Raw genomic sequence first — 27,564 nt, 5'->3', positions numbered from 1 at the left:
TGTGTTTTTTGGGGTAATCACCATCGAAGTCAACCTCAAGAATCTAGTTCTAATCCCTGAGGCTGGCTAGAAAACAGTGAGTTCATGATCAGGGGCTCCTCCATTGCATCCAGTAGGACAGAATGGCTGGAAGACAGTGAGTTCACACTTCCACCCTCCTCCATTACCCTATAGATGGCTGGGCCAGTTGAAAGAGTATTAGACCAACGGGAACCCCAAGACCCAGGAGAAGAGCCCAGCACACAGTTGCACACATTCCTTTGGAGGGCAAAGTAATCAGCGAGGCCAGTAACATTGGAAGCATCTGAAGCAGCAGCAAGGAAATAGCAGTTGCACCTTGGAGAACTCTGCCATCAGAAGATCAACACCAGGTCCCACACTCAGAGGCCAAGATCCAATTGATACCCAGCACATCTCTGGGATGTAACATGGACTTTGTCACAGAATTGTAAACACCAGAAGAAGATAGGTTCTTGGGATAGCTGTAAAGAACCAACTACATCTGGAGGACATCCCTTGAGAACAAACATTTCCTTTCTTCCTTGAAAGAGGCCTCAATACTAGTGGTAGAATTATAAATCATGGGAGGTCTGGGGACATCAACATAGAAGACGAAATAAAAGAAAAAAGAGAAAATGGAGAATGGCAAGACCCAGACCCCCAGCCCACCCAGGACAGGCCTGGAACCCCACAAGATGGATGAAGCTGGAAGTCAAACACTCGAACTTTCCGAAATGATAACAACAGAAGTGAAAAAGCAAGTGGAAAATACTATAAAGAAAATGATCTCTCAGGTACAAAAAGAAATGATGCCTACAATCAAAGATATTAGAGAAGACACAAATAGAGGAATAGATGAGTTTAGGAAAAGATGGAAACAAAAAATGCCCAACATAGGAGAGAAATGAAATGTATGAAAGAGATCCAGGAGATTAAAAGCTCCATTGAAAGTATATACAACAGATTGGACTAAGGAAAGGGTAGAATTTTAGATCTTTAAGACAGAATTGCAGCCAGTAATAATAAAAAGGAAGATATCTCAAAAGTAGCAAGCTATGAGATGAAGCAAAGAAGAGATTGAGATTGATTGAGGTCAGTGAGAAAGCTGGACGCAGCACAAATGCCCTAACAATCGTAAATAAATATGATCCTAATATAGGAGCACCCCATTGTATAAGACAGTTATTGATGTAGACATGGAAAATCAAATGAACAATAACACAGTTGTAATGGGAGACTGCAATGCCCCACCTTGACAGACAGATTGGCTAGACAGAAAAATCAGCAAAAAAAAAAAAAAAAAAAAGGAAAAGCGGAACCAAATATGTGAAAAATGAAGTTAATAGGAAGAAGCCATGCCCTGAGGCCTGGCTGTCATCAGGGAAGCCATCCCATGCCTGTCCACTGCAGGAACACTGGATCGGAGGAACTCAGGGGCTTAGTCTAATCCACTACACTGAGGGACTGGCAGCAAATGCAGGAAACACCAGGGTGCAGCGTTGGACTAATTCGGAGGAACACAGGAAAATGTCAAGAGGAAGGAACAAAATAGTCTCAAACTTCTAGCCCACATGGAACTAGTTCAGGAGACACACACAGAGAGAATTTAGAAGTCACACAACTGAAATTTCTGAAAAGCTAACTGAAGTAAAGAAGCTACTTAGTTCTTGTATTGTTTGGTTAATTTTATATGCCTGTGTCTGATGGTCTGGACAGCTATTTTGAAGATAACAAGATATATTATGGTAGCCGTTGTGGATTTCCTATTATCTTGTTTTGAAGTTCCATATTGCTTTCATTGTTTTGTTTTATTTTGATTGGCTTTAATCGGCTTTATTTTGTTTGGTTTTATTCTCTTTTAAAAAAAGAATCTAGTACTGCTTGATCATATAAATTATACCCATATCCAAGGGTATAGTTAATAATTTGCTCCTAAGTGCGTGTTCAGAAAGTTCTGTATGAGAGAATTAAGGAAATATGTGTGAGAATGTTTATAGAAACATTAGTATTACTGTTGTTACTGTTATTATTTTGCTAATAGGATCTGTCTATGTAATTCAAGCTGCTCTTGTACTGTGTAGCTCAAGTTGGCTTCAGACTTGTGGTAGTTCTCCTTCCTCAACCTCCCAAATGCTGGTATGGTGGGCTGTGCAACCATACCTGGCTCAGAAAATTAATTTTTGATTGCAGTAAACTGTCAACAAGGGCATTCATCATTAGGACAGTGGGTAGGTAAAATGTATCGGATGCATAGAATGATTATATAGTAATTAGAATGAATGCATGGAGTTATATGAATAGATGTGAAAAACAGGAAGAAAGCAAGAAGCAGAATGATATAGCTTACATAACACCACTTAAATACTATGAATATGCATGGAAATATTTTTGAGGGAACATAATAAAAAGATTAAATTAGGTTACATTTAACTGATTGTAGAGAGAAGGGCAGTAGGAAGACATTTGGAAGATAAAGGGAAAATAATGAACTATTAATAAAGCAAGCAAACTAAGACATTCCTTACATTTATTTAGCTGTTTTTTAAATAAGGGATTCAGGCCTTTTCCATCTATTGCTTTCATGAGAAACTCCCATATGAGTGAAAAACTCCCATATCTAAGTCTCTGTCTGCCTCTCTTGTTACTTTAGGGTAGCTTTTTACATGTGGACTCTTTGCGTTAGTGGACAGAAACTTGCTTTTTGTTTGTTTGAGACAGGATCTTGCTATGTAGTGCAGACTGGCCTTGAACTCACTATGGTGTGTAGCACAGGCTAGCCTCAAATCCATAGTGCTTCTCCTGTCTCAGCCTCCTGAGTGCTGAGGTTACAGGTATGCATCACCATGCTGGGCAGAAACATTTAAAAAGATTTCTGAAATAAAACTACTAAATATTTTTCTTATAGTCTTTCTAGTATGCACTTGCCCAGCAGTGTCTGTTAGTTTATAGGAAAGTGAATTTTAAGGGATGCCTTCTCTAGATGGGAATGCTACAATACTATAATTTTATTTGTGACTACAGGATTTTTTTTTTTTTTTAATTTTGCATTAGAAAAATCACTGTGCTGGTAGTTGCTTGTTACTAACTATACTTTCATAGTTGAGCATTGTGGCTACTTGGAAATTTTTCCATCACTTAATAATGCTTTCTACTTTATATTTACATAAAAGATTGCTGAACTTTTACACAATTGGTAATGATAACTTGTAACAGCACTCAAAGTAAGATTAGGACAAATCAATTATTTCACTTGCGGTTTGACCTCGTTTTGAACTTTTAGCTAAGAGCAGTGTCCTGTACTTTATTTCCTTGCAAGCTGATTAAAATGATAATGTGTATTTGATTGTCCTTGGTTTTCCTTGTAAATGTAAATAAGGTTTTTCATTTAGTTCTCATTTAGTTGTTTCATTTGAGACTTGTGGGCCAAAGAAACATTAATCACATAAATACAGTGTTACAACTTTTATACATGCTCCACAGCAGAGGCATAGATGAAATATGGAGGATTTTAATCCACGCCCTGATGTTCAGAAAGGCTGCCCAGAGGAAGTGGTCATTAATATGAGTGCTATAGTATAAGCAAGCTTGTTTTTGTTTATAGGAGTGGACAGTAGTCCTAGTGAGAACATTTAAGAACAAGGAATAGGGGCTGGGGATTTAGCTCAGCGGTATAAGTGCCTGCCTTGTAAGCAGGCAGTCATGAGTTCGATCCCTGATACCAATCAAAAGGAAAAAGACAAAAAAAAAAAAAAAAAAAAAAAAAAAGAACAAGGAATAGCTTTGTGCTCAGGAACCCTTGTGAGAAAGAAGACTGAAAGAGGACATTTTTGGTGGAGTGCAGGAAATAAGAGGAGAGAATGATGCAAAATGAAGTTAAAAGGTGAATGAGGATCCTGGAGGCCATGATAAAAGTTCTGCTCCCAGTTTTAAAGGTGGTGGGAAGCCAGAGGGGACAGGATGTGGTTAATATAATGGTGAAAATATAATGGTTAAAAGCATGGACTTGACAGTTGGATTGAATTCTGTGTAAGTTGTTCTGCCTCAGATTCCTCCTCTATAAAATTAGAATGATAATGGAATCACCATACAGTATGGTTAATATGTTATAGGTATTTACCTATAGTAGGCATTATTAGGTTTAATATGTTATAGGTATTTACCTATAGTAGGCATTATTAGGTATTTGTTAAATAGTGTTTTTCAGAGGGATGGGTAGTGGTTGATGTAGTTTCTGTTTATAAAAGATCATTTTTGCTGCAGTGTGGAAAAGAGTTTCAAGTGTCAATATGGCTTCATATTTATTGAATTCCAAATGTATCCTGTAATCCCCCCCCCCCGAAAACAGCACAGAGTATATTATTTCTTTAAGATAATTGAAAACAGTGCTTTTGGTGATTGCATATGCCCTTTAGGTACAGCATTAATTGGTTACTCTTGTGTGTACTAGAGTATTGAGTAGATTTAAAAATGTGTATTTTGGTTTCATGGTGAGTGATGTGATTAATAAATTGATAACCATTTCCTCAGCCCCCTCATGCTGGCAAGTTGCTGTCAGTGCTGAAGCATATGCCTCAGAAGTATGGTCCTGATGCCTTTTTCAACTTTCCTGGGAAGAGTGCTGCAGTAAGTAAATATTAATGAGGAAATCATTCCACGTTTTCCTTTCCATGGCTTCTTGAAGGTACGGCTCTGTACATACCTTAGCAGGTTGCGTGTTTCGGTTGAAGCGTTTTTTTTTTTTTTTTTGGTACCAGGAATCGAACTCATGACTGCACACTTGCAAGGCAGGCACTTGTGCCACTGAGCTAAATCCCCAGCCCTTGGTAGAAGCTTTTCTGCACAAGCTAACTTAATCCTTGTGTCAACTGTGTACTTGTAATTTCCCTGCCTATGGTGAAAGAAGTAAGCATTTAAGAGTACTTAGGAAGCCACCTAATCAGAATGCTTGTCAGCAGTGGATAAGAACCTGTTTATTTTACACCCAGTCTGTAGCATGAGGATCACTTTCTGAAACTTACTACACAGTTTTACTGATTTGAGAGGTTCTCATTATGTTGATCTCAGCATTCTTATTAGTTTGCATAATCTTCTTGTTACTTAGTTTATAAATAAGACAGTTATGTATAGCTATGATATTTGTAATGTTTCAGATGTTACAGAAGTACATTATAAGATGTATATGTATGATTTGTGGAAGCTTTTTTATCTCATTATTACATTGGTCAGTCTTTAAGACAAATTTTTTTTCTTGAAGATACTTCAGACTATTATCTTTCCAAGCTTATCTTTTATTCCTCTTTCACTTGGGTAGTTATAAAATCTTGTTAGGCTCTATGTAACCAGGCAATATCTGTACAGAGATAAATGTTTGTATTAAAAGGACATCTGTGATATTGGAATGTTATATACACAATATATGACTTCCTTTGAAAATTTTATTTCTCATTGTTTTTTTCTTTTCAGTTTTGCCTTAAAAGGAAATTCATTTGAAGCTTTCCTGAATAACCTTTTCTCTTGGCACTGAGCCTGTTATTTGCCTTACGAAAAAGTTTTCTTATAAGATTAAGCACTGATTGATCGATCTGTTGGTTGATCAGAGGGTAGGGGTGTTTTATTGGAAATAAGAGAAGGAGACCAAATTGGGTGACTCAGAGTAACAGTTTTATTATTCATAGTTCTTGAGATGGTAGTGTGTTCATTCTGCTCTCTTGCATTTGTCTTGGAAGTAGAGTAGTTCAACTGAACTACTTTTGAATGTTTTAGAAACTAAGTATTTAAAATATATTTAGTGACCCATTCCTTTTCCCAGGTATAGACTTTAAAGAAAATTTAAACTGTTCATGTGTACATTTGTATAAATTATTTTTACAAAGCTTTCATATCTGCTCTCATTTTCAATATGAAAGTACATATGTACATACCAATTCTATAATTTTTTGTTTTGGCAGTACTGGGAATTGAACGCAGGGCCTTGCATATACTAGGCAGGTATTTTGCCACTCAGCTGCATCTCCAGTTCTTATTATGTTTTTTTCTTAGTGCAATTTTTTCTTTTGTCTTTTTGATACAGCGTCTCTCTATACAGTTCAGACTGGTCTTGGGCTCACTTTGTAGCCCATGTTGGTCTCAAACTTGCAATGATCCTCCTATCTCAGCCTCCTGAGAGCTGAGATTACAGGAGTGACCACCATGCCCGGCCCTTAGTGCAATATTAATTTAAAGCCAGCCACTTGAAGTCTCAACAGTATTGTTACATAAATTTGGCTGAATATATTCATATTTAATGGTGTATCTACTTACCTACTACTTATGATTATATGTTATGATTAAGTTACAACAATAAAAGCTTGCATTTAGCCTGCTTTTATTGAGCTATAATTCGTATATAATATGGTTAACTGATAGTTTTTATTTTATTTTATTTTTTTGGCACTGGGGATCAAATCATGACCTTGTTCTTGCTGGGCAGGCACTTACGCCACTGAGCTAAATCCCCGGCCTATAGTTTGTATTTTAATGAATTAATGTGTGTTCACAGAATTGTTCACAGAAACTATAGTCAATTTTAAAACATTTGCATCAAATGCCAAATAAACATCATGCTCATTATCCATCTTTGTTCATTTTCTCCTAAACCCTAGCTCTTAAGATAACCATTGATTTACTTTTTGTTTCTTTGGATTCTGTCCATTCATGTAAATGGAATGAATCATATAATGTGCTCTTTGGGGATTGGTCTTCATTTAGTATAATGTTTTCAATATCCATTCATGATACAACTTATAATCAGTATGTTACTCCTTTTTATGGCTCATACTATATTGTGTGGCTATATAACATTTTGACTCAGCTATTCCTTTTCTAGGTATCTTCATAAAAGACTTAAAGAGATTGTATTATGATGATATATGCACACCCACTTTTATAGCAGCGCAACTCATAATAGCTAAATCTTGGAAGTAACTTATGTGGTCATCAGTAGATGAGTGGATAATGGAAATACATTATCTTATGTACAGTGGAGTACTACTTTGCTATAAAGATAGATAAGCTTGAGTCATTTTTAGTAAAATGATGTGCCTTGACACCATAATGTTAAGTGAAAAGACCAAACATAGAAGCTTAAATAGCATATATTTTCTTTTATATGAGAAACCCAAGTTGCAAAGAACAAAATGAAAGATAATAGAAAGTAGAGAGCTAGATCTTTCTTACATGGGAAGGGTATCAAGAGATGGAGGGGAGGGAAAGGGGATGAAGAAAGGAATTAAGATATGCCATTTATATGTGCCAGCTCACACAAAAAGTGTGGGCATTTTGTAATTAAAATATGTACTAAAAACTACGTGAAATTAAAAATTAATGGACATTTTTGGGTCTTTCTTAGTAGTGCTTCTTTATTGACTTGTATACAGTTTATTATGTTATATATGTTTTTGTCTTGATAAAGTACCTAAGAGTGGGACTTCTGGGTCACATGGTCTTTGTTTAACATTTTGAGTAACTTCTGGAGTATTTTCCCAAGTGTCGTATTGGTTTATGATCTCATCAGCAGTGCATGAAGGCTCCGGTTTCTGTACATGTTGCTACTACTGGCTAATCTCTGTCTTTTCTATTATAGTCATACTGATAGTCATACTGCATGTGTATAGTCATACGCCTGCATGTTGCAGTACTGAGGCTTGAACCCAAAGCCTTGTGCATACTAGGCAAATGCTCTACCAGTGGACTATACTCCTACCCTTCTCATTGTGGTTTTGATTTGTTGCTCCCTGATAGTTAATGATGTTGAAGTTTTTTTTTTTATTTCTTAAAAAAAATTTTTTTTTTGTCTTTTTTGAAAGGTCTCAATGCAGTTCAGGTTGGCTTTGAATTCACTCGGTAGCCCAGGCTGGCCTCGAACTCACAGCGATCCTATGAGCCACCATGCTCTTCTGGTTAATAATGTTAAGCATCTTTTCAGATTGTTCTTGGCCGTTTGTGTATCTTCTTTGGAAACATGTTTATTCTGATCTTTTGCCCATGTAAAAATTATGCTTCTCTTCTTTGTTTTCCTTCGGTTTGGTACTAGAGCTTGGGAATTGAATTCAGGCCCTTTGCTTTTTTATTTTGAGCCAGGATTTTGCTAAATCACTAAATTGAATCAAATTTGAGATTTTTTCTGCAGCTAGGATTATAGGCATGTATCACCACCTGAACTGTGATTTTTAAAAAATTACTGAATTATATGAGTTTTATATATTTTGGATTCAATCCTTTATTAGATATTTGATTTGTCAGTGTTTTTTCTCATTCTTGTAGTGTGTCTTTTTTACTTTATTGATAGTGTCCTTCAAAGCACAGTTTTAAGTTTTAATGAAATGTAGTATAAGTTTTCAGTTTTAATGAAATGACACTTGTGCTTTTGGTGGTATAATTAGGAAAGAAGTGCCTAATCCAGAGACATAAAGACTTGATGTCAAAACCACACAGTATTGTTTAATACCTAGCTTTGCGTGGAAGGTTTTGAATTTGGTACAATGTATGTGTAAGGTTTGTTTTTCCTTTTCAAGATTGTTGTGGCTATTTAGAGTCCCTTCCCTTGTACAATACACTGTTTGAAATAAAATTTTAAGTCAAGTGGTAAAGTCATTTCTAAAATGACTTCTGAATAGAATTTAAAAATGTTATGAAATCACCCTTTTTAGTTTCATGTTTGTAGTTTATAAAAAGAAATATATACCAAGCTTTTTCTTTAACCTTTTCATTACATTCCTGTCTTTTTTTCTAATACTTGAATATTTCAACATCAGATTTAAAGTCTGATAACACCATTTTTAATTGAAATCTTTTACTGTATTTATTACAAGAAACAAAGCAGATATGGTTTATGTGTCTAGCAGGTTACACTGAATTTTTCTTTAAATTGACATCATTAATATATATTTAGGAAAATTAGGAAGTTACTAAAAGTTTTCTTCCATGTACCGTCCAGGTATGTTAATCGTGACTTAACATAATATGATGTAGTAATGTATAGAACTTTCTAAAATCTCATTTGTGATCTCAATAATTTTAGTTTTTATGCACATTAGTAACTCAGAAGTTTCTTTCTTTTAGGCTATTGCGTTACCTCCGATAGCCAAATGGCCATACCAGAATGGTTTTACATTTCATACCTGGCTTAGAATGGATCCTGTAAATAACATCAATGTAGATAAGGATAAACCCTATTTGTATTGGTATGTATTTCTGTACCTGATTCATGTTAGTATCTTACTTGAAAATGGGACTATCTAGAGGCAAAATGAAAACTTCTTTTCATAGTTTCAGAACCAGCAAAGGTCTTGGTTATTCTGCTCATTTTGTTGGAGGCTGTTTGATTATAACATCAATAAAATCAAAAGGAAAAGGCTTTCAGCACTGTGTGAAGTTTGACTTTAAGCCACAAAAGGTATGTGATCCTCCTGACTTATAGGTATGTTAGTAAGCTATTTGGACTTCAAAACTTACTTTAACAACATTCACATAACATGTTTATATGTTGTTTCTCAAGTCTGTTTACATTGTTTTTTTTTTTTTTAAAGGAGTGTAAATCATTGGGCAGATTTTATGATTTGGATCATAAACATTGGATATTTAGTTACTTATAGGCTTAAAAAGAAATATAAGGACACAATATCATTGTTGAGTATTTTAGATAGTGCAAATTTAATGTGTTTTTTTGTACCTTAGAATTGAGAGATTCAGAAATGATTCATCAACAAATGTGTACAGTGAGAGGCAGACTCAAAGCAAATGTAGGAAAATGTTGATATTCTTAATAGGATTTTTGTACTAGATATTTAGTTTTCTGGGGGTGTATATGAAAATTTTCATAAACCTGATGAATTTATTTAGTGATTAAGTTCTTTTCAGTGGAGAGCCTTCCTGGATAAATTTGATCTAGAAGTTGAATACTGGATTTAATAAAGGTTTTCTTTTTTAAGTTTAATTATAACTTAGCCATACTTATTTCCTTACAGTTGTATTATCTGAAGAATCATTATCTTTCTATATTTTATTGCTTTTGCTTATTCAGTGGTATATGGTGACGATAGTGCATATTTATAACCGATGGAAGAACAGTGAGCTTCGGTGTTACGTGAATGGGGAACTGGCTTCCTATGGAGAGATCACATGGTTTGTCAACACCAGTGATGTAAGTACTTTCAAAATGTTTCAGTGGTTAAAGAAAAAAAACTTTTAAAGTGAATAATTTGGTTAGGATGTTAATTTACTCATGGGAGCTGTTACTATATCACGTAAAGTGTTATCTCTTTTTCCCCCCTTGCAGTACAGTAATGGGAATGGAACCCACAGTCTTGTGCACACTAGGCAAATACTCTATCCCTGAGCTATATCCCCATCCCTGTTTATTTTTTGAGACAGTATTTCACTAAGTTGTTCAACCTGGGCTTTGAACTCATCATCCGCCTTAGCCTCTCAAGTAGACAGTGACTTTTCCCCACAGACCTTTGACAAGGATTACAGGCATGCAACACTGTGTTGCATGGCTATTACGTTTCTTTTATTATTAATTTTTTTTGGATGGAGTAGAGATAAAAATTTATCAGTAGCAGAGGCTTGTCTTGACAGTTTTAGGTCGTGGGTCTGATGATCAAAATAAATAGGCACTCCCTAGTGGTTTCTGATCATTTTTATGAATGAGACAGATGATACATGCCTATAAATTGTGCATAATTTCTATGGATAATCAGTATTACTATGTTTTTAGGACTCAAAAAGAGATTCTTAAAATTCTTTAAATAAAAATTAAAATGTTCTTGTCTTCCCACTAAAACATTCACTTTATAGAAAACTTAAGCTAAAACTAAAGAAAAATGAACAGACACTATACCACCTATTCACAGTTCATTCCTTTAATATCCTTTGCTACACACATGTAATGTGTAAGCATTCAGAGTGTTATGTCAGGCAGATTTTTATCTTAGCTCTATCACTGAGTGCATGGTCTTATTTAATTGATTCAACCTGAGTTTTTAAAATATGGGCCTAAAGTAGCTTTTACCATAGAAGGTTGTTGTGGTGATTAAGTGGGATAATGTAAATAATAAAAATCATAGCAGAAAGTTTTGTAAACAATGAACACTCTGTAAATGGTAGTGATTGCTCTCTCTTTTAACAAATCCAAAATTGAATACTGGATTCAATAGAGTTTAATTTTATTAAACTTTATTTTTAGGTTTAATTATAATTTAACCATTTTTACTTATTTTTCATATGAATACAAAGAGGTAGTCTGTTAAGTAAGTGCCTAACTCACTGTTTTCTCTTTGCATCAAAGCCTGCTCTTGTGCTTTCTGGTTATTCAGCTATGAACCTTCTGAGCCATAATGATTTGTCTAACTCCTGTTTTGCTTCCATTTGTTGTCAAATTGTATTTATTGTACTTTGTAAAACTTGCGCTTTTCCATAATGTCTTTCTTGATTTCCACTTCACATGGGAATGTAGTGAAATGCTAAATTGATTTTCATTTTCAGTTCAGTTACTGAATGCAGAAAACATTTATACCATTTTTTTTTAATTCATGGAGTAGATACCTGTTTTTTCTCTAATAAAATCTTTTTTCCCCCCCATAGACCTTTGACAAATGTTTCCTGGGTTCGTCAGAAACAGCAGATGCTAATAGAGTATTCTGTGGCCAGATGACAGCAATTTACCTTTTCAGTGATGCTCTTAATGCAGCTCAGATTTTTGCTATTTACCAACTGGGTCTGGGATACAAGGTACTTTACTTACTGTCTACTTCTTATACAGTGTTACTTGAGCTTGATTTGAAGGTGAGTTATGCATGGGAAGATTGATCTTCAGTTACCAAACTACAGGGTAACTAGGGGTACCACAGGGAAGTCATAAGGATCTAAAGGAGTTTGACTTTTTGGGAGACATGCAGTATATTAGACTTGTGTGGGGTATGTGCAAACTACTAGCTCCAGTTTCAGTTTTACTTCATACTGCATTTCTTTTGATGATGTGTTACATATTTTAAAAAATAGACATTTAGAAGTATAGGTATTTGTGAGGTACCATATGATGTTTTGACACATACTAATGGTCTCATTAGGATAAGCATATCTTTTTGAACATTTATCTTTTTTTTGTCTTTTTCGTTTTTATCGGTGTCAGGGATCGAACTCACGACTGCCTGCTTGCAAGGCAGGCGCTTATGCGCTGAGCTAAATCCCCAGCCCCTATCATATATTTTTGGTGAACATATTCCTATTCTTTTCTTCAGGTATGTAGTTTATTATGTCTATTGTTACCTTGCTGTACAGTAGTATTTCAGAATTCTAGAATTTCTTTCTTCAGGATACTTAACTGTAGATTAGTGTCCATTGATTAATATTTTTAGTGTCTCCCTCCTCAACACTCTCTCCATCCTCTAGGAACCACAGTTTTCTACTCTCACTTTCAAAGAGGTAACATTTTTTGGTTCTATATTTGAGTGATGTCACGCAATATACAGTTAATGTATGTTCTGCAATTCCTCTACTGTTGTTGGAAATAACAGGTTTTCATCCTTTTTAGGGAATAAATAGTATTCCATTATTTATGTATCTCAAATTTTCTTTATCCATACGTCCACTAATAAACACTTTACTATTTAAATTACTGTTTAATTGGTGTGATGAATAAAATGGTACAATAAGCATGAACATACAGAATCTCTTTGAAATACTAATTTCATTTTCTTTAGGCTTGAGACTACCTGATCTTATATTAGTTTTATTTTTAAGTTTTGGATGAACTGTAGTGTTTTCCGTAAGGTACCATTTCCTTTCCCGTCAGCAGTTTATTAGGGTCTATTTTCTTCTCAAAATCTTTGCCAGTACCTGTTCTCTTTTGTCTTTTTTATTTTTATTTTTTTAAATATATGGTTTTTCTTTTATGAAACACTCCACGGAGAAGTAAAGAGCAAAACAAAAGATACCTAGAAATGAAGAGATAGATCTTTTACAAATGAGAAGAGAATCAAGAGATGGAGGGGAGGAAGAAGGAAGGATGATAGAGGAAGGGGACATAATAAAGATGTATTATGTCCATGTACTAACTTGTGATGAGTGTAATAATTCGTTAATAATATTTTTACTGGAATGGGGTGGTATCTCACTGATTTTCATTTTCATTTCTCACGATTAGTGATGCTGAACATTTTCTCATAACCTTTTTTCCATTTGCATTTTTTTCAGCAATGTCTGTTTGTATCTATTGTCTATTTTTAATGGGACTTTATTGTTTCGTTTTGGATCTTTTTGAGATAGTTTCACTGTGCAGTGCAGGCTGGCCTTAAACTCAGTTTGTAGCTTAGGCTGGCCTCAAACTTGCTGTGATCCTCCTCCTCAGCCTCCTGAGTTCTTGGATCACAGGCATGCACCGCTATGTCTGGTTTTAACTGTATTATTTCTATTGAGTATTTCATGTTTCTTATATATACTATTATTTTAAATTATATTTTTTATTAGTACATACTTGCAATACACAATGATTACATACATCATGGGTAGTTGGGTCATGTACACAGTACATATTAATTATTTTTACTTACCCACCACTTCCTCCCTGCTATATATTCTGGATATCAACTCTTGCCCAGTATAGTTTCCAAATATTTTCTACTATTTTGCAGATTTTCTGTTCAGTGTATTGTTTCTTTCACAGTGCAGAAGCTTCTGATTTTGATGTAATTCTGTTTGTCTATTTTAGCTCCTTCTGCTTGTGTTTTTGGACCCTTACCAATTCCAATATCTTGAAGTATGAGTACTAGTTTCTATTTACATGGAATATCTCTTTCTTTCCGGTCACTTTTCTATTCTGTCATCTGTATCTTTATAGGTGAAGTGAGTTTCTTGTGAGCAGCATATAGTTGGGTCTTGGTTTCTATCCATTCTGTCATTCTTTGTCTTTTCATTGGAGAATTGAATTCATTTATGATATTGAATTCATTTATTGAATTGAATTCATTTATGATATTGAAATCGATACTTAGTCTTATTATTGCCATTTTATTAGTTGTTTCCCAATAATTTTAATATTATAAACTATCTTAAGATGATAACCTATGGCCCATGGGCTGTTTGTCCTCCTTTTTCAAGTGTTACAATAAAAATATGACTGTATGGTACATATATATTGTATATTTTACATGTGACCAAGACATACTCCAGAGTATTTAGTATTTTGTGGATAATGCTATAAATTGTATTTTAAAACATTCAATTCTAGTAATTTACTTCTGGTATAGGTATACAGTTGGATGTTAATTGGTCCTTGACCTAAGACCTTGCTGTACTTGCTTATTAGTTTTAGTGCCTTAGTTTTTGCCAGTGTTTTTGGATTTTTCTTCTCCGATTTATGTATATGACAAAGTGAGGACTCTTCTCCTTTTCAATCTTACTGCCTTTTCTTTTTCTTGCTTTACTGCATTGGGTAGGATGTCCTATATAAACAGTTAAGAATAAATGGTAAAGAGGATATTTTTGCCTTGTAGTAGATGTAGGAGGAGAGGTAGAGATCAGAAATGTTTCCTAAATAGCTCTTAAAAAGTTTAAATTTTCCATTTTTGGTTACTTGAGAATTTTTAATAAAAGGATATTGAATTTTATAAAACATGTCTTTTTTATTGAGTCATGTAACTTCCTTTTTAATGGGATTGTTTATTTCACACTCAGGGTAATCATAGATACTGTGTGATTTAAATCCACTGTCCTGGTATTTGTTTGTCATTTGTCTCTTCTGTGTTTTGATACTTCTCTTTTCCGGATTTCAGTGAATTGACTGTTGTATTTTGTTTCTGCTTTTGGCTCGCTCTTCCATCCGTCCATCCATCTATCCGTCCATCCTTCCTTCCTTTTGTTCATTCATTCTATTACTGCAAACTGAACATAGGGTGTTTGTGGCTGGAAAAATCCCCAATCTTTTTTATTATATGTGCTGCTCAAGCATGAATCAAATCCCCAGCCTTTTAAAACTTCTATTTTGTGACATGATCTCACTAAGTCCCAGGCTGGTTTCAAACTTGTGATTTGCTTTAGCCTCCTACAGTGCTGGGATTATGGGCATGTGTTACTGCACTCAGCCAGTTATTCTGTATCTTTAACTCACTATAGTCTAGCAACAAATGATACATCACTTTCCACAAATAAAAGCTTTCAACATAATCCTGCATTTCCTTTCCTGTTTTGCTTTATAGATTAGGGGACACACTCAGACCATATCTAAATAATAGCACCATTTCATATAATTTTTAATAACTTAAATATTTCCTAATGGAAGTGTACTTTTAATGAGTTTTTCAGCTTTAATGTTGGAGAAAAATTTTGTTTTGCTTTTATTTATGAAAATTAGTTTTACTGGTTATAGTATTTTTTTTTATTTAAGGAGAAAAAGAAAAAAACAAAAAGGGTACAAGTAATACAAAATTTAAAAAATAAACAGTCACTAGTTAATAGATTACATATTCTCATTTTAGAAATAGTTGTTCAAGTTACATTATTGAAGCATATAAAGTGGACTTTCAAACAGTGAGAGTGCAAACAGTTTTGTTCAGTGATCCAAAATAACTCAGTAATATGGTTATCTATCTTATACACTTAAACATATATGCAATTATAACCTTTAGAGCACTTTCTTTGTTTCTTTTTTTTTTTTTTTTTTTTTTTTTAAATCGGTGCCAGGGATCGAACTCACAACCGCCTGCTTGCAAGGCAGGTGCTTATGCCGCTGAGCTAAATCCCCAGCCCCTTAGAGCACTTTCTTTTCTTTGCTTTTGTACAATGACAATTACACATTTTGGGTTTTATTACTTCCACAGTTCATAATTACATTATTACTTTTTTTGAAGAGAGTAAATCCAAATGCGACATATCAGAACAGAGTCAGTCAAATCAAAAGGATGGACATAATAGATAATGTAAAAACGAAATGCAAGGTGATCAACAATGGTTACCATACTGCCTCTTGCTATTTTAAGAATTGTCAGTTATAATAAAATTGAACAAAACAGTAAAGAATAAAAGCAAAGCATTGGAGACATTACAGGACTTTAAAAGAAGATAATAGTCAACCAGAATGGGCATCATAATGAATCTTACTGTCTTCACATTTATGCCTATACTTTTGAACTTGGTACTATCAAGCAAAGCAGAATAGAGGAAAATCAGTCAAAACAAGATGGTGAGGGCAATACAGGATTTCAAATCAAGTTAATAGGAAATCAAAGTAGGTTACTATAATGTATCCTGCTATTTTTTATTTATTTTTCCCTTAATTAAAAAGATAAAAAAGTAAATTAAAAAAAGGGGGGGGGATTGAGATAAAAGAGGGCATAACAACAGGACAGTGCAGGTCAAGACATAACCATTTAAGCAAAATAGTGTTTCACCACAAGATATCCTGACATAAAAATAGTTACCATAGTGTCTCTTTCCTTGAAATCTTTGAGTATAACTTCGTATACTATAGCACCAAACATATCAAGACACTATAAAACCATTCAAGAGAATGACATTATTACAGGGCATTTAGAACCAATTAGCAGAAAGTGAACAATGGTTTCTGTATAATCTCCTTGTCTATAAAAGTTTTTACTTATCATATATAATAAAATCCAATAAGATACAACCTTTTAAGACTGATGGAGACAGAAGAATACAAGTTTGATGGAACTTCAAAACAAGATGATACTAAATCAGCACTAGCTATTATGATGTCTTGTTTTCTCCAAAATAGCTGTTCCTACGTTCCGATCTTCTCTGCCTCATTTCTGTTGAGCTGTTTTTCTGTTGTTTGTTGTCAGTTTGTCTTCTTCATTTCGTTTTCTGTTCCATTCATTGTGGCCTCTCTGCCACTATTCCTGGAATCTTGGTATTTTCCTTTTTTAGACTATCCTGCAGTATTCTCTGTAGAGTTGAATTGGTGGTTGCAAATTGCCCTAGTTCCTCTTTATCCTGGAGGCACCTTGTTTTTCCATCAATTTCTAGGGACAGTTGTGCAGGATATATCAATCTTGGCTGGAGGTTATTACCTTTCAAAGCTTGAATTATTTCCCCCCACGTTCTTCGTGATTTGATGGTTTGTGCTGAGAAGTCTGCTGTAATTCTGATGGGTGTTCCCTTGTAAGTGATCTGTTTCTTGTCTCTGACGGCTTTTAATATTTTGTTCTTATTGTATTTTTGGAATTTTGATTATTATATGCCTGGGTGTTGCTCTGTTTGGGTTGTAGATGGCTGGGGTCCTGTATGCCTCATACATCTGAGTATCTTTACTTTTTGCTAAATTAGGGAAATTCTCTTGGAATTATTTCTGTGAAAACTTTTGTGGTCCATTTGTTTGTGTCCCTACTTCTTCTTTTATGTTCTTAATCCTTAAGTTATAGATCCTCTTATCATCTTCTAGCCTTTGTATTGTTGCTGTTTGTTTTTTTTTTGTTATTTTTAAGAAGTTTTTCATTTCATGCTCCCATATTACAAATCTGCCCTCCAGTTCAGAAAATCTACCCTTAGTTTCTTTCAAGCTGTCATGCCAGTTTTCGATAGAGTTTTTAGTTTCCTGGTAATCTCTTTGAGCCTACTTCACGTATTCTATGTTTTCTCTATTTTCTCCATCAAACAATTCTCCCCTTTTTTCTGTTCTTCCATTCCAGCATCTGTTTTTTCTTGGGCAGTGCTTAGCATTTCTCTAACTATTCTACTTATATCTTGCTTCAGGTCATTAATAACTTCATTCCTGAACTCGCCTATGAGGCTCTGGAGATAGTGCTTTATGTCTATTGGTGCCATGTCTGATATTGTGTGTTTTTCAGGATTGGGGGCCGAGGACCCTTTCTTATTGCTTCCTCTTCCCATATTTTTTGTTCCTTTTATAAAAGCATATATAGGAGGCCCAGTTTCTTTCTTTGTCAGTTACAGTTTGTTTGAATTGCGCCGACTAGGTGTTCCCGCCCACTGCAGTGTACTAGGGAGACACAGATCTGGGCAGCCTATGCTGGGCCCGCCCCTCCAGTTCAACCTACCGAAGGCTTCACTGCTAGGGTGTACCTCCACGCGCTGAGACCTGGTTTGGGCTAGCCTACTGGGTCTCAGCCAGCGGCGTCTCACAGGCCAGGCACTCCCCACCAATCCCGCTTGAGAGGGGGATATGTGACTGAAGTCATTACAGCATCTCGTTCCGGAAAGTTTGCCTGGTCTGAGTGTGTCCTTCGCTGAAGCCTTCTTCTCTATGGAAGGGTCCCCAATCCACTCACTCACTGCAGGTCGATGCAGGGCTCCCGGTCAGTCCTGCTCTCAACTCCATTCACTGCTTTGCACTCTCAGAGCTTTTGCACCTCTCTCCTTGCCCTGCTGATTAGGATGCAGCAGCGGCTACAGGAAATTTAAATCACAGCTTCTAGTTGCGTGGGCTCTAGCTTTCGAGCTGAGACCTTATCTGTTCCTGTTATATCACCGGGATTGTGTTTCCAGTTGGTTTCTCTTAGTTTAGTTTGTTCCTGGGTCGGCAAAGTATATCTCTCTTTGCTTAGGACTTCTCGCCCGGCACCATTCCTGGATTTTAAGTGTGGTTTCTCAGAGAGCCTCCAAAGCTGCTGCTATCTATCCACAATGTTCTCCCGGAAGTCCTGGCTATAATATTTTATGCTGACAGTTTTTTTTCTTCTTTTGGTGATGGTGGAGGTCAAAAAAAATTTTCCTCTTAAAGACGTTTTGCTTTTGCTGATTTGCATGCCGTTTTTGGCAAGAAGTAACATGGTCTGCATTATGCCTTTTCTTCTGTGTCTTTTCTGTTAGTTTACTTTCAGATTTTCATTTTATCGCTAATTTTCAGAAAATTAAATATTGCATATGTTGATCTGTCTGTCCCTCCCTTCCCTCTGTTTCTGTCTTTCTTCTTTTTTTTCTTCTCTCTCTTTCTTTCTTTGTTACTTTTTTATTTCTCAGTGAGAAAAAGCTAAACTCTGCTGGCATCAGGAAACTGCCTCATGTCCACAAAATGGTATGAAGCCACGAAGCAGGTTGTGAAGTTATGCTCTGGGGACACTGGGAGTGTGGGGATGGTGGTTTTTTCCTTCTGAAGATGGGACCCTGTTTGTTCTGTCAAAGGCTTAGGAGCAGTAGTGGTGCTTGAGCAGGGCTTCTTTTGGCTCCTGACAGTGATGCTCTCATGAGTGCACTAGCCCTGTTCATGCTGAAGAATGAATTCTAAGAAACAGTGGAGCCTAAGAGTGAGAAAACTGCATTTTGTTCATTCCAAAAGGAAACCCTGTATTAATCCTCAGTCACTCTCTATCTCACCTTCTTCCCAGTCCCTGCAAGTATAACCCACTTTCTGTTTGTGTAGCTTTCTCTTTTCTGTGTAATTCACATACATGGAATCATGAATTCTATTGAATCCAGGACCTTTATTCTGAGCTATGTCTCCAGCCCATTTTGTATTTTTTAGTTTAGTCTCAGGGACTTAGTAAGCCACTAAGTTGCCCAGGTTGTGTTTAGACGTGTAGTTCTCCCTCCTCAGGCTCTTAGAGTGCAGGAATTACAGGCCATGCTGCTGACTTGCCTTTCACTTACTGTTTCATCTCTATTTAGAATGTGTCTGACTTTGATTCCTTTTTATTATTTTATAATATTCAATTATATGGCTGGGTTACAGTTTATCCACATGTCAACCAATGGATGTTGGATTATTTTTAATTTTTGACATTTATGAATGATGCTTGTATGACTACAAGAAACAAAATAAGGAAACAGAAGTCTTGAGGCACAGTATAAAGCAGTTGGACTTAACATGCATGTACAGAATACTTGGTGCCATAGAATACATGTTCTTCTCAATGGAACATTCTCCCAGACAGACTGTGTAGGGTATCACAAAACACAGGTTAATAAATTTAAGAAGACTAAAATCACAGCAAGTATCTTTTTGTCCATAATGGGCTAAGACTAGAAACCAGTAGTCTACAAATAATGATGAATTCTGAAAACTCTACGAAATTAAACAACGTATTCTTTAACAACTAATGAGACAAAACAAAAGGGATATACATAAAAAAATGTAACATTTCAAAACATACAGGATTCAGCAAAAGAAGGACCAAGAGGGAAATTCGTTGTGGGAAATGCTAATATTATAGGGAGGAATCCTCTTGTTTTATACTGAAATGAAAATTATCAGTGATATGTCTTCCTAAATTTCAGTTTTAAAGTGCTCCAGTTATAATTTTTATATGTGTGATGATCTGTGTTTAGATTTTCATGTGTAGCCTATCAGTGTTCTCTTCTTTATTAATTCACAGGGCATATTTAAGTTTAAAGCAGAAAGTGACCTTTTCCTTGCTGAACACCACAAACTTCTACTGTATGATGGCAAACTCTCTAGTGCCATTGCCTTCACCTACAATCCGCGGGCCACGGATGCTCAGCTGTGCCTCGAGTCGTCTCCTAAGGACAATCCTTCCATTTTTGTTCATTCACCACATGCACTCATGCTTCAGGTACTGACTGGTGTTTTTTTTTGTTTTTTTTGTTTTTTTTTTTTTTGGCTTTTTCGTTTTTATTGGTACCAGGGATCGAACTCACAACTGCCTGCTTGCAAGGCAGGCGCTTATGCTGCTGAGCTAAATCCCCAGCCCCCTGACTGGTGTTTTGAGAATACATCTAACTCTGGATGGATGATTGAGGTGTATTTGATGACTTCTTGAACAAATGGAAAGTTGTAATTTAGTCTTCTTACATTTATTATTGTGCTTTGTTTTAATTGTTTTAGAAAAGAAATGATTGACATCTTTCTGTTTTGTGTTTTCAAAGGATGTAAAGGCAGTTTTAACACATTCCATTCAAAGTGCCTTGCATTCAATTGGCGGAGTACAAGTGTTGTTTCCCCTTTTTGCACAGCTGGATTATAGGCAACATTTATCTGATGAGGTTGATTTGACAGTCTGGTGAGTGCCTTTTGTTTTTAGTTTAATGTGAGAGTATTCTCATCATTGATGAGCAACACAATACTTTCTTTGCCTTTTATGTTTGTAGAATCAAAGTATTTTAAAGAACTATAAATGATGTTGCTAAATGAATTATATTAGTGTTATATATCAGTTATATTAGTATTGGTATAATTTTGGTTTATCATTAGAAAGTATGGAAATTAAAATATAGTAAATGTTAGAATAAAATTAATGGTGTAATGGAGTTATAAAAATTACACATTTTTCTGATGTTATAAAAAATAAATTTGCATAATTTAAAAATTGACAGATAAAATTGTATGCATTTGCCACGTATAACATGATGTTTTCAAGTTCATATTTCTTGTGGAATGGGTAAATCTAGGCAATTTACATATACTTGTCCTCACAAAGTTATTTTTATGGTGAGAACATGTGGCATCCACTCTGATGCTTTTTCAGTGATGTCATCATTAGCCATGTACACCATCCTATGCAGGTGACTCTTGATCCTCCTCCTGTATCCAACTGTAATTTCATATCCTTTTATAAACAACTGTACCTAGTCCACATTTTTATTTTTCCTCACCTGTAGGTATATAAGAAATGTGAACCTGGTATTTTTAAGTTCTTGCTGGACATGGTGGCACATACCTGTCACTCCGATATCTAGGAGGCTGAAGTAGGAGGATCACTGCTAGTTCGAGGCCAACCTGGGCTACATAGTGGGTTCCAGGCCTGGTACTGAAACCCTGTCTCAGAAAACCCAAATCAACCAGAACCAAATAAACAAAACCCCCAAACCACACTAGATTCTTATTTGTCATTGTCTAATAAGAATTTGTTTTTTTTTCTGAATTGTTCATTCATGTGGGTAACTGAAATTCAGATTTTAATGGTGCTGTTTTTGGTAATTTTGTCTGATATTTAAAATTTCATTGTATATTTGGCAGATTTTGTTTCCTGTTTTGTAGGGTTGAATCTAAGAGAAGAGGTCGGCTTCCAGCCTTGCTCTCCCTTCCCGTGGGAACCTCTCAGAGCTTGGGCCATTTTACTACTTTCCCTTCATGCTCTTTGAATATTGATTATAGCGGAGCGTGATTGTAGCCCTTGTTCACTTTTAGAAGTCTTCAAGACTGTCTGGATAATCATAATTTTCCTGTTGACATAGTGAACAAAAATTCTTAGATTTTCATTTAGGGACCTCCATTTGGTCTCCAAGTTTCTTATGTTTCTTCATATGCTTTCTGCTCAGTTCATCTTACTCCAGTTTGGAGGCCTATTGTGCTTTGATAATTTAAACAGTCTGTTAGTTCTATCTTTGTCCTCTAACTTTTCCAAATTGAGTATACTTGCTTATCTAAATGATACACATTCTTTTAAATCCTTAATATGTGTTTACTTCTTGTTTTGGGACCTTGTTAATTTTTCTCAGTATAAGGCACATTTGTGATATGGTTTCTAACATATTTATCTTAATAAATATTTGAGTAAATCCTAATCCTATGTTAAAAATTTGGTTCTGGGGCTGGGGATTTAGCTCAGTGGCATAAGTGCCTGCCTTGCAGGCAGGTAGTCCTGAGTTCGATCTCCGGTACCGATAAAAGACAAAAAAAAAAAAATTTGGTTTTAACTGGGCATGTGGTACACGCCTGTAATGCCAGCACTTAGAAGGCTGAGGCAGGAAGATTGCCAGGAGTGTATGAGTTTGAGGCCAGCCTGGGCTACATAGTGCATTTAAGGCCAGCCTGAACTACATAGGAGACCTTGTTTAAAAAACAAAAAACAAAAACCCAAAAATTCATTGTGAAAGAATTGTGGAGTTGTTTTAGTGGAACTTCAGTTTCTTTGAAGTGGAGATTTCTTTCTTGTTTTTTTTTAAAGTGGAGATTTCTTTTTGTTTAGTTTTTTGTTGGTGGTGCTGGGCATCTCTACCAATGACTTTCATCCCCAGTTCTAAAATGGAGAATTTCCTCTTAAGATAAATGTGAGGCTTCATTCTTATAATTGAGTATTTTCATTTCTTCTTTCTTCTTCTAGTTCAACCCTGCTGGCTTTTGTCATGGAGCTGTTGAAGAACTCAATTGCTATGCAGGAACAGATGCTTGCTTGTAAGGGCTTCTTAGTCATAGGATACAGTCTTGAAAAGGTAAAGTAAGAAAGGTTTTAGGATTTTAATCTGTAAATTGTACTTGTTCTTCTAAGTGGTTAGGAGATTTTGCCTGTAACTATGTCTCCTTGGTCATAGAAATTTTTTTTTTTTTTGGTACTAGGGATTGAACTCATGACCTCGTGCTTGCCAGGCAGGCTCTTCTGCTGCTGAGCTAAATCCCCAGCCCCAGAAAATTATTTAAGATAACGTTTTGCTCTTTTACCTTGTCTCCTTTCCTCTGTTCAGGAGTACGGCAGAGCCTCCTGCCATCTTTAACTTGGAGCGTGGACTATGGGCCTCCTTTTTTCTGGTGTTGACAGCCTATAATTTATTTAACTTGTCTTTGAATTAGTATTGACTTTTCAACTACTTTGCTTTGCAGTCTTCCAAATCCCATGTCAGCAGAGGAGTACTTGAACTTTGCCTTGCCTTTTCCAAGTATCTTAGCAATCTGCATGATGGGATGCCCCTGCTCAAGCAGTTGTGTGATCACATTCTTCTTAATCCTGCCATATGGATTCACACTCCAGCCAAGGTATCATACATTCTGTTTTACTATCTTTACTGATATTTTGAGCTTGAGAAGTGATGAATATGAGTATTTTCTCTAATACTTCTACATATAATTATGAGGTTTCAGCAAATTGGTTATCTTTTTTTTTTGTGTGTGTGTTTTTCCTTTTTATCGGTACCAGGGACCGAACTCACGACTGTCTGCTTGCAAGGCAGGCGCTTACGCGCTGAGCTAAATCCCCAGCCCGCAGATTGGTTATCTTGAAAAACCATGCTTCATTTTTCAGGAAAATTTGCAAGTTAGTGTATAGTGTATAGTGTTTTTTACAAAACATTGTAAATCATTGGTTTTTAAAAAAATACAGCTATCATCTTTGTTTTTGATGTTGAATCAAACTTTTGAGGAAGATTTTGCTTATTAAATATTAAATATTTAATATAAATATAATATTTAATATAATAGTATTAAATATAAATCAGAGTCTGACACTTGCAGGGTAAATGCTTCCTAGCAGCTGTGCTCTGTTTACTGCAAATGTGTGGTAGGCAGAGCTCTGCTTCTAAACTCCTCTCCTCCTCTTTCCATTTCCTTTTTCATCTGCCAGCATGATGAGCTCTTGGGCTTAGTCTTCCTGGTACAGCTGAAATATTACCTTTCCATGAAGAAATGCTATATTGGTCTATTTAATCATTTGAAGACATGTTCTGTTTGTACCAATTTTTTTTAACTACTATAAGAACAGTTATTTCTATGTGAATATAAATGAATTTGTTGTAAACTATATGAACAAAATGTTTAATACATTCTGATGTTATATTGTACTAAAATTTTGTTGGCTGTATTAAGCAGAACTTGAAATAGAGCAGTTTTTACTAAGTTGCATAATTCTATCCATCTTATTTACAATTTTGTTAGAAGCTGTGTTATTTCAAATTGATTGTTTTCTTCTCCCCCACCCCTTTTCATACACTTGCTGTGTCTATCATCATTTAAGTTGGAATGGTATGTACTCATTCTGGCTGACAGAAGAAAGTGGCTCCAGACTTTCTTACTTTTCTAGAGTTATAATACCGTATTTTCAGCTGGTGTTTTTAAATGTTAAAGAGAAAAACAGCTGCTGACTCCATTTGCCATTTGGAAATAATCAGAGGAGGCAGCTGGAGGTTGTAGCTTTTTATCTCAAGGTTAAATTTGACCTCTTTCTCTTTCTTGACCCTCAGTCTTACTTCTTTTCAGGATTGTTTCAAGTTACTTTCAAAGCTTTTTACTAGATAATTTTTTGTCTTACTAATCAGCATATTTGTAAAGCATCCTGTCTCTTTTAAAGTGGTCAGGAAACTTCTTATTAGATACTTAGTTGTAGGAAAATATTTTAAAAATGTCATCATGATTTCTTTAGGTTCCTAATATTATACTTTCTTTTTCTTTTTTAAAATCATTTCTTACCTTCTGCTTTTTAATAAATTTTCTTAATTTCCTTTTTAGAATTTGCAATTGATGACATTAAATTTTCCTTCTGTTTCAGCCATCTGCTTTGTATATCTGTGAGCGGTTTTACTTTATCATAAAGGTAGTTATAACAAAAGGCAGACTCAAAATTTGTGGGACTTGAAAGTCATGTAATTTTCCAGAGAGAGTGTATGTTTTGTTAAAAAAGAGTATATGTTTTATTAAAAAAAGTATAATATAATGTACACAACGTTAGGCTCAGTCTTGGAACGAATATACATATATGAGGGTTGTAATATTCACTGGCTTCGTAGTAAATCTCTCTCTGGTTAAAGTTGAAGGCAGGGATATAGGAATCAACCTCTCTTTTTGGAAAAGGAAACAAACAGTGATTTCTAATTTTCATTAATCTTAAATCTAGTCAGAGACAATTATTTTAATGACCTAGCAGGAAATACGATTTTCTTATCTATAGTGGGCCTTTGTTTATTCAAGTATTAAGTGACTAGTTCACAGTAATCTGTGTGGGTAGGATGAAGAACAAGATGGACTTGATTTTTGTCTTCACAGAGCTTAGGTCTAATGAAAGTTAGCTGTTACATAAATTACGGAATCACTGGATTATATTTGTATAATGAGTGACTGAAGGAAAATTTATGTTTAATGTATAGTTCTGCACTTTCCTTTATCACTGTAATTTTTCTATTAATTCTGCTCAATATTCTTTTTACTGCAATGTTTCAATAGATTTCTCTAGTTTTCTATTTCTTTTTTAATTTGGTATTTTTCTGCCTGAACTCGTGTAATTTCATCAGATCATTTCTTAGCTCTCTAACTTCTAATGGTTTCTCGGTGTTTTCAGGATGAAGTGGTCCCATATTTACCTTTAAGCCTTCATTTCAATTTATCTTTCTGTGTCTTAAAGTTTAAAAATTGACATTCTCAGTAGGTTGGCGGTTACCAAAGGATTTCCCTAGAGCAGTCTTTGAGATGATTGGTAGAACCAAGTAGAGGAGATTTTCAAAAACAAAAACAGAATTCCTCTGTCTGACCCCAGATTTTGATTTCATTAATGTGGGTTGTCATTTAGGTATCAGTATTTTTTTTAAAAAAAATTTTCCATTTTAAGGAATGAGAAGTTGAACATGTGGTTAGCTCTAAGGATCTTTGTTCTAGATTTATAGAAATCTTTTATTTCAATCACCAGCTGTATTTTAGACTGAGAGATGGTATCTATTGCTGTTGGTTTTCGTAATACTCTTCTATAAATAGATGTGTGTATTTGCTGAATAACAAAAAATGTGGTTATAAATTTAAACCATGTCAGGACGTGTTGTATTACTTCAGTGACAGATAGATTGGGCCTGCCCTTTTAAGAATAGTAGCTGCATCAAAAATTGTTATCTTTCAGGAAATCAGCACCTATATGGTTTTCTAAAGTACAGTAATCTTCCAAGCCCTGGTTTTAAGTGATTTACAATCTCTCCCCCACCTTTAACTATGTATATTAGGCTGGATTTTTAAATTCATTTAGTATTCTTTATTTGTAAAGCGTCTGAAAGATGCTCTACCTGATTTTTGGTCTTTGAGAAATCCTTAACTGGGTATGGTGGTACATGCCTGTAATCCAGCGTCTGAGAGGTTGAGGCAGGAAGCTTGCCAAATACAGTTTCTGCCTGGGCAACTTACTGAGACCCTGTCTCAGATTAACAAATAAAAGCTGAGAATGCAGCTCAGTGCAAAGGCCGTGTGTTCAATCTCCAGTATTAGGAAAACAAAATAAAGTGAAAATTTCCTGGACAACACTGAGATATCTTACATGGTTGAAAATGAAGATCTCCATGTCCACAAAGGTCATGTAAATATTCAACTGTTAATGATTCAGAGAAGAGTTTGGTTTGTGAGGGGGCAAGTATACAATATATGGTCAGTTTACAAAATGCCTCCTCTGCCAGTACAGTGGAATGTTCGTGATTTCAGCATGAGTTAAACACTAGCAGTCCTAATACTTGTCCTGCTTTAAGTCCTGGACAATGTTGGTGAATATTCAAACTGTAATTTGGTTGAAGCTTTGTATCAGATCTATAGTGGTGGGGAAGCTCCTGTGTTCTAACATAGCAGAGAAAAACTCCCACTCTTAAAAGCAACTATGCATAGTATAAGTATAAAGAAGTTATAGTTATTTGTAAATGGTTGCTGATTGTTAACTAGGAGTCGAGAGTTATTTTCATGAAATAATGCTATAGAAACATTTGATATATTTGGGGGTACTATCCAAGAGCTGGTTTGGTTTCTTTTTCTTTTTTTTTTTTTGGTACTGGGGATCTAACTAATGACCTCACGCTTGCCAGGCAGGTGCTTATGCTAAATCCCCACCCCTGGTTTGGTTTCTTAAAGATTATGTGTGTGTCAGTGATTAGTGTTATCTGATATGAGTGTTAAATCTAGCTCTGAATTTCACTTTTGAAAAAAGT

General features: G+C 35.2%; 1 protein-coding gene across 6 annotated transcripts in view; it reads left to right on the top strand.

Annotated features, from left to right (window-relative positions):
• The window catches only part of Lrba (LPS responsive beige-like anchor protein), a 662,281-nt gene that overhangs the window by 83,045 nt on the left and 551,672 nt on the right, over window positions 1-27,564 (top strand). For all 6 annotated transcript variants that reach the window (XR_010039211.1, XR_010039212.1, XM_003476894.5 and 3 more), the window contains exons 5-13: window positions 4,528-4,623; window positions 9,100-9,221; window positions 9,307-9,433; window positions 10,061-10,180; window positions 11,623-11,769; window positions 20,328-20,525; window positions 20,839-20,972; window positions 23,016-23,124; window positions 23,510-23,662. Coding sequence is in view for 4 of the 6 variants with exons in the window: in XM_003476894.5 (XP_003476942.2) it covers window positions 4,528-4,623; window positions 9,100-9,221; window positions 9,307-9,433; window positions 10,061-10,180; window positions 11,623-11,769; window positions 20,328-20,525; window positions 20,839-20,972; window positions 23,016-23,124; window positions 23,510-23,662 (1,206 nt within the window). In the remaining 2 variants the exon portion in view is untranslated. The remainder of the gene's footprint in view (window positions 1-4,527; window positions 4,624-9,099; window positions 9,222-9,306; window positions 9,434-10,060; window positions 10,181-11,622; window positions 11,770-20,327; window positions 20,526-20,838; window positions 20,973-23,015; window positions 23,125-23,509; window positions 23,663-27,564) is intronic.

This window comes from Cavia porcellus, unplaced genomic scaffold (genome assembly GCF_034190915.1).
Source record: "Cavia porcellus strain 051 isolate PalLab524CR breed Dunkin Hartley unplaced genomic scaffold, mCavPor4.1 scaffold_14, whole genome shotgun sequence".
Lineage (NCBI taxonomy): Eukaryota > Metazoa > Chordata > Mammalia > Rodentia > Caviidae > Cavia > Cavia porcellus.
Note: the sequence above shows the minus strand (reverse complement) of the source record. Positions and strands in the feature narration are given on the sequence as shown.